This window comes from Dermacentor albipictus, chromosome 8 (assembly GCF_038994185.2).
Source record: "Dermacentor albipictus isolate Rhodes 1998 colony chromosome 8, USDA_Dalb.pri_finalv2, whole genome shotgun sequence".
NCBI lineage: Eukaryota > Metazoa > Arthropoda > Arachnida > Ixodida > Ixodidae > Dermacentor > Dermacentor albipictus.
The window spans coordinates 39,428,969-39,435,972 of NC_091828.1; the positions used below are offsets into that span (position 1 = coordinate 39,428,969).

The 7,004-nt window shown below is 44.5% G+C and overlaps 1 protein-coding gene across 1 annotated transcript; it reads left to right on the top strand.

The window, feature by feature from the left end:
- The first annotated feature begins 3,785 nt into the window (after window positions 1-3,785).
- On the top strand, window positions 3,786-6,627 carry LOC135915202 (neuropeptide-like protein 30). Its single transcript, XM_065448228.2, has 2 exons — window positions 3,786-3,855; window positions 6,260-6,627. Exons 1-2 carry the CDS (start codon window positions 3,844-3,846, stop codon window positions 6,485-6,487), a joined length of 240 nt encoding a protein of 79 aa, XP_065304300.2. The 5' UTR covers window positions 3,786-3,843; the 3' UTR covers window positions 6,488-6,627.
- Window positions 6,628-7,004: the final 377 nt, after the last annotated feature.

The following is a 7,004-nucleotide window of genomic DNA, read 5'->3' on the forward strand; positions in this document are numbered from 1 at the left end:
ATGTAACCTGTGTAGTATGAAGAGATAAAGAAAAATGTGTTGTCATATCACAGTCTGCAATGTGTGAATAATTAGTTTGGAAGTTTGCGATCTTATTTGATTAAGGGCAATGAAAATAAACTTTTGTTACTTTTAATACCTTGTTGCCTTTCTAGTGGCTTCGAATTCTGCTTCCCAAGGCTCCATGAACCCGCACTGTTGTCCTGCTGCCTGCAGCCATTGGTCATCCGTTTACTCATATGAAATAAATTTGATCTAGAAGCTCGTGCATCTTGAACCTTTTCTACGTGCAGTTTTGCTGCTGCGAAGCACCTGTTTATTCTGCGGTATGAATTATAAAAATGAGCTTTGCATAAAATGTGCGCATATGAACATTGTAAATGCGTCTTAATGTATGTCCCTGCACCACATATATATAAAACATGCGGCTGCTGTGAACGACGGTTAGTGATAAATGACTTTCTCTTAATGACCACTGAGATAACTGCAGGCAAGATAGCTCTCTAGGCGACGAGCATTAACCGGCTGGTTTCGGCAGCCAAAATGTGCTCACATAATTGTCCACCACACGTGAGTGAAGTTTTCTTTATACACCCTTTGAAACATTTCTTCCCTTCTGGCCTCCGCGAGAAAACTTCTTATCCACGCTGAAAAACCTTGCACCACTTTTTTTTTCAAGGTAACGCGCTTTTGCAAGCAAACTTTTGAGCTGTTCAAGCCACGGGCGTAGTCAGAATTTTATTTCGAGGGATCGAGGCGCTCCTACTGATATATGTACGTTCGTGCGTGTGTTGGTATATGTGCATGTATATATGTACATACAAACTAAATATTTCGGGGGCTGGAACCCCTCTGACTACGCCAATCGTTCGAGCGTAGTCTGCATTAAAATGTGTCATTTTGCTCAGCGCTTGAGAGCAATTTCCGCATTTAACTCACGACCAGCATTTGCCCACGACCAGCAGATGGAACGCATTTGCCTCCTGCGCGCGCGAGGAGTCTCTTCACTGCAGAGCTGGAACACAACGGCGAACCTATGCGCAACTCTGCTCCCTGCAGGAGCATATACAGATACACTCATCGCGTGTTAAATGTCAGGATGCCATGCTAACAATGATGATGATGATATAATGACACACTCTTTGAAACGGGACGCTAAGAAAGTCACATAACCTCCTTGAATTGTTAAGGTAAGCTATACATGCTTTTCATTGCACCGATATTTATACATCTTCTCTTTCTTCCTCATGGCTCCTCTAACTTGTACCGCCACCTATTCAACTGCTCCAGTGCGTGCCACCTGATGTAATAATGCCCAACTGCAATGCAAAGGTCGCACGCGTAGACGCTACGCGGTGCGCCTCTCACAACGCAAGTGGCACGAATAAAATTATCACTTATTTGCACCACCGTTGAAACGCGGTGGTGACATAGTCACCTAGCCAGCTTTGTGCAGTCAGGTACCCAATATATGTATTTTTTTTAACATTCTGTGTACATACCTATAAACTCCGTTTTATTCCTAAAAACGTCTTTATCGAATACAGGGCGTTCTACCTGTCTTAGTAATAAGCAAGTGAAACGCCAAATGCGCACGTGTCGACGTTACACGGCACGCATACCACATCAAGTGTCTCCTCGCTCGTGTCTCCTAGCGCGATATGGCATTTTTCCGCATGCATGGTAGGAAGCGCTGGCGTGGTTGAGTGGTACAGTAGCTGACACTCACGCAGCGTGGCCGGGATCCATCTCAGAACGAGCTGTGTGTTCTTTTTTTCATTCCTGGCGCTAGCTGCTATGGACACCGGACACAGGCAGCGGAGGTGGTGGCGGCGGACAATCTCGCCAATCAAAACGGCTATTTAGATGAGCCGTTTTGATTTGAAACGGCTATTTAGATGAAGTGAACTTTGTGTGCTTGCTTAGGCTTTAAAAAAAGAAAGACACGACAAGAAAAATTCGTCGCTATTGCGCCGAGAGCCATTTAGTGGTTTGTTTTAGTCACTGCTGACTCAATAACATCGGTGTCCAATGTGACGCTGAATCTGCAGTAAGTGTTTGTTTCTGCGTACAGAAAACTCACAAATTTCGAACCCATAAATTAGTGATGCCTGCATGCGCACCCCACCGAGTGACCGCATCCTTTCTGCGCCAAACGAAACTAAATTGCAAATATTTGATTTGAGCTTTGTGCAGGTATGTTTTGAAAACATAACATGCGGGTTTTTAGTTGCAACTAATATGCTCTTCATACGATTCACTCACCAGAAATTCTGCATGACCACCTTCCTCTTTGTTGCAGGGGTAGGCTCGCCATTGCCAGTTACACCGATGCGCTGGTAGGTACCGCTGTGCGCAACGCCCTCTCTGGTGTTTAGACATAAGCGGAACAAGGCCGTCTATTAAAGGCTCGAAGGTGTGCCGATAAGATGGTTGATGGCTACACGAAGTGATCGTTGATGCGAGAATAACTGAGAAGCGAAGGTCGCTCAGGTTCGTCATTCTCCAAGGAAGTGAACTTTGTGTGCTTTGGTGATCCTTAAGACTGTGCGAATCATGGCGCAACACAACCAAAAGTGGGGGAACCGTACTGGTCGAAGCACTTTCGCTAGTGACAGCTCACTTTGTACTACCCAATGCTGCGATTGCTGAGCTACTAATCACCATTTTGCAGTGCCGCCTGGGCAGCGCAGGGGGCCTATTGCGGTATTCCATGCGCGAATGATGGCGTTCATGGTGAAAAGAAAAAAAACATCTTCTGTAGTAAAATTATTCTGGAATGCGAATCGCTTATGCTAAACGTAGTTTACATTTTTTACCACATTTCACATCAATTTCAGCGTCAATTGATTGCTTTACAGTGTGGTGCAGATGGGGTGTTTACACTGGCAAGGAAGGTTAAGCTTTGCGAAGTCACCGCGAAGAACACGCGGGATGGTTAAAGAGACAAGACGGAACGGTTTTTGTCTCTTTCTTCATCGCGCATGCTCTTCGCGGTAACTTCCAAAGTCATGATTCACCACTTGACCTATACCCCCACACTTTTCGTATACTTTGAGAGTATACTTCGAGCTCTTACAAAACACTGTACCAAGCAGGTTGGGGAAATTGTAAAGCATTTAAACAGCTGCCAACACTTATGAGACTTGCAAATCTTGCATACATATTTTTTAGAGCTACAGTAAATTTTGTCACCGGCAAGCGACATTCTCCTCACGCCAGTGGATTCATACTAATGGGGTTCCTGTCTTCGTACATACCTAAATGAGTAACAAAGTCCATTCCCATAACTCGGTGAATGAGCCGACATCGACGAGACCCTCCAGCTGAAAAATATTTTATTTTGTCTACATTTTGACAGCTTGGCATTTGAGAATGTGTGGCAACAATTGCATGCATGGTTTGTCGACTTTCTCGCAACACTGCTTCGACGCGAAAAGCAGATCATAATGTTCCCCTCAACTGCACGCGCGCTGAACCGAAGATGAAATAATAAGAGCAATAAGCATTCACAGCTTCCGTTCCCTCTGGAGTAGGAGTGAATTCGAACTTTCCGCCGGCTTGCATATTGAGGTGGGAAGGAGTTTCTTCACTCGACAGACATCGGTTCCGCGCCGCTGCTTTTTCGGAATCAGTGAGAGCAGCCTCTCAATGTCGTCATCAATCCTTCGCTTAACCCGAGTGGATACGCCAGACGCGTCCTGGTTTACTTACGCTGAAGACAGGTGCTAAGCATGACGGTGGTATATAAGACTTCGACTAGCTCTCCCATATGCACTCCGTCAGCCACCGGTCTTCTGAGCAAACACTGCTTCCTGTGTTTTGCTTAAAATTCCGCGCAACATGAAGACAATGGTATGCAACGTTGGAGTTTTGAACTTTTGTAGATTGGGCAAGCATATGCCTCATTGAAACTCGTGGCCATTGGGCATATAGTCATATTCCATGTTAAGCTTTTCATCTTAAGAGATGGAATGAGCCTCTATACACACCACTCAAAGGTACGGACTTAGAACTTCTGAACTTTAAATGTTGCACTTGACATTGCAGTGAGCGGTAAAACTACGAAGTGCCGCGTTCGAGAAAAGCAATATGAGTGCTTTCTACCACTTTTCTTCGAAGAACCTTTTAATTGCAAGTGACAAAGAAAAGAAGTGTCGTAGGTTTCGGGGAATAATGCTGACAGCAATTCTTTCCTTTACTGGCAATGTTAAGGAACAGCTACTAGCTTGAATTTTTCGTTTAAGATTTATGTCATGCCTTTATTGCATGGTGGAGTAATGGCGTCCATGTTCTTCCTGATCGCTTAACTGTATTTCCTTTGACATTAATTTTACCCTCCGTTTATACTCCAGCATAACATGCTTTCTAAAGCGAATAGCGCATAAGCAGTGTTTTGCACCAAAGTTTTATTTCAAATTTTTACAAATCGTACTTCATAATACTGACTTGGCTACTGCCATAGAACTTCATTGAGCTGTTAATGTCACGACAATGCAAATTGCATGCCTCCAAATAAGCTCATGGTTTCATTGAGAATCTTGAAGGTCCCTTGCTCAACACAAGGTAGCCAGCCGGTAATTATAGGGCTAACCACCCTTTCTTTCTCTTTATATTTTCTCACCTCCTCCAGGTTCGTTAGCTTGGATTCTGAGATAACATGATTCTATATTCCTGAAAAATTTTTAGAACCGTAAACTTATATATTGCAATGAGCAAGCAGCGCCACAGAAACGCCTAATAATTAGGTCGGTTTAAAAACAATAACTTTTGTTAGATCTGCAGTTCTTTGCGTGTAAAATTTTCTAAAATGAAGTCACAGTGACTCAATCCGCGTTTACGCACCTCCAGCTGGGCGTGTCACACAATGTGCTGCTAGGTATCGCTTTACACGTATGATTTTTTTCTTCTGAAAGACCGCGCGTTATGCAGATCACAAAAACTTTTGTGCAAGTGAAGTCACTCTGCTGAGTTTTTACTGATAAATTTTCAAGACCTGTTGTCTGTTCCGCGTGATTCGGCTCGTTTCCAATTAGCGCGCTTATTTCTCAGGCTGCAGCCAACCATTTCGTAGCCAACCATCCAAACGAAGATCTATGGTGAAAAATGACATTATAAAAGAACTGAGCACACGTTAATGTTTCGTGCGGCTTTGAACTACTTCAGGATGACAGCAGTAAGCACTCATAACAGATGAAGACGCCTTGTCAGGAACGAATTCGGTGTAACGCATACCACTTCGCCCTCAACCGCTCCAGTATTGATTTGTGTGGATTTCTAAGAACATGCAATGGTGTACCGACGGCCAGTATTTGCAGTGGATGAAATCCCGTTCACTTTACTAGTACTAAGCACAAATGCTGTACGACAGAATATTTTTTACCATGTGCACCTGCCTATTGTCGCACAAAGACGGGTCGAAATGAAGTGGTGGCGGTAGGCAAAGGCGTATCGCTTTTCTTTATCCCGTGGTAGCCGGGAAGCCGAGAATGAGGAAATGAGCCGATTACGACCCCAGTCGCCGTTGTCAGCATATAAAAACTATGGACGGTTGCATGAAACCCCTATTCGAGCATTTGACTGCTGTAGCAGGAAAATAATTTGTCATTTTTTTTCATCCTCTCACATTCACAGTGGTGCGGCAAAACACCGTGCTAACTCTTGATCCCAATAAAATCGGCAATCAAGGTGCAGCATTTGTTTTGCTGCATTTCGGGAACAATAATAACACGTAAGCCATCAACATAAGAACACTCGATATGAAACTACAGGTCAAGCAAACACCATTTAAGCATTCACTTGAGTATAATTCTATTGTTTGGGGCCAGCGGAAGGGGAACTGGTGCAGGCACATTTTAGTTGGCCTGAGAACGTATCCCAAAGCACCACTGCAGTGGCAAATGTTAACTGATCGACAATCAAGCACAACCGCAAAAAGCGTCATCGCATAACATGAGTGCTTCTGGGAAATTCATGCAAGCATATCTTCGTGGCGATTGTGGCACTGGGAAAGTTTTTGCACCCACACTAAGTGGATCGGTAGTTTTCGTTGCAACAAAAACTCTGCAGGCTTTGGCTAAACTCAAATTATTAGGTGAGCATGATAGCGCTATTGCTCGGGCTTACATTAACTTCGCGAAGTCAAATCACCTGAGTATTTCTTGGGAAGGCGCGCAATTTTGTCGCATTCCTACGACGCTGTAGATTGTGGTTGTACATCTCCGGTGCAACTCTAACAAGCGAATTTTTTTCCAAACAGGTACTCGTCTTGCTTGTCATCACACTGCTTATGTCCTGTGCAAGCGCGGGATACCACTACGGTGGTTATGGAGGAGGTGGCGGTGGTGGAGGCGGTGGAGGTGGTGGATACGGAGGAGGTGGATACGGCGGCCACGGCAAGAAGATCATAGTCATTAGTCACCACGGAGGTTACGGGGGTGGCGGTGGCGGAGGTGGTGGCGGCGGCTACGGTCACGGCTGGTGGTAGCACTCATTGCACTCTTCTTATGCCCTATCACCTTACGAACGGCACCTCCGGCAAGCAGATCGTGGAATCCGCACAGCAAAGAACGACTGTCTGTGGAGCGCTTATGTTGCGAATAAAAAAAAATGTTATTGAAACCACGTCATCAATCTCAACATGACATATTTGTTTCATCAGCGTCTATGCATTTCGTGGGGAGATGGCCCTATTTTAGGCATTTTCTGTCATCTTTTGTCTGAGGGAGAAATTATCGTACGTGGTAGGAATTTCTGTATGCCACCGAGCAATATTTCACAGGTACGTTAGCAAAATTGAATAATTTACGAGTTTCTGATACAGAATGATTGAAAGTAGATTCGTGGAATTTACAGGGAACTCCTTGCGCAAAGTGACTTTACTGATCAGTCGTCTGTGCCAATAGTGTTGAAAAACAGGATGCGTAGTCGTACGATACGTGTTAATAAAACTAACGAGTGTCAAATTCACCGACGAGAACCCAACGTTAAGCTTGACGCGCCAA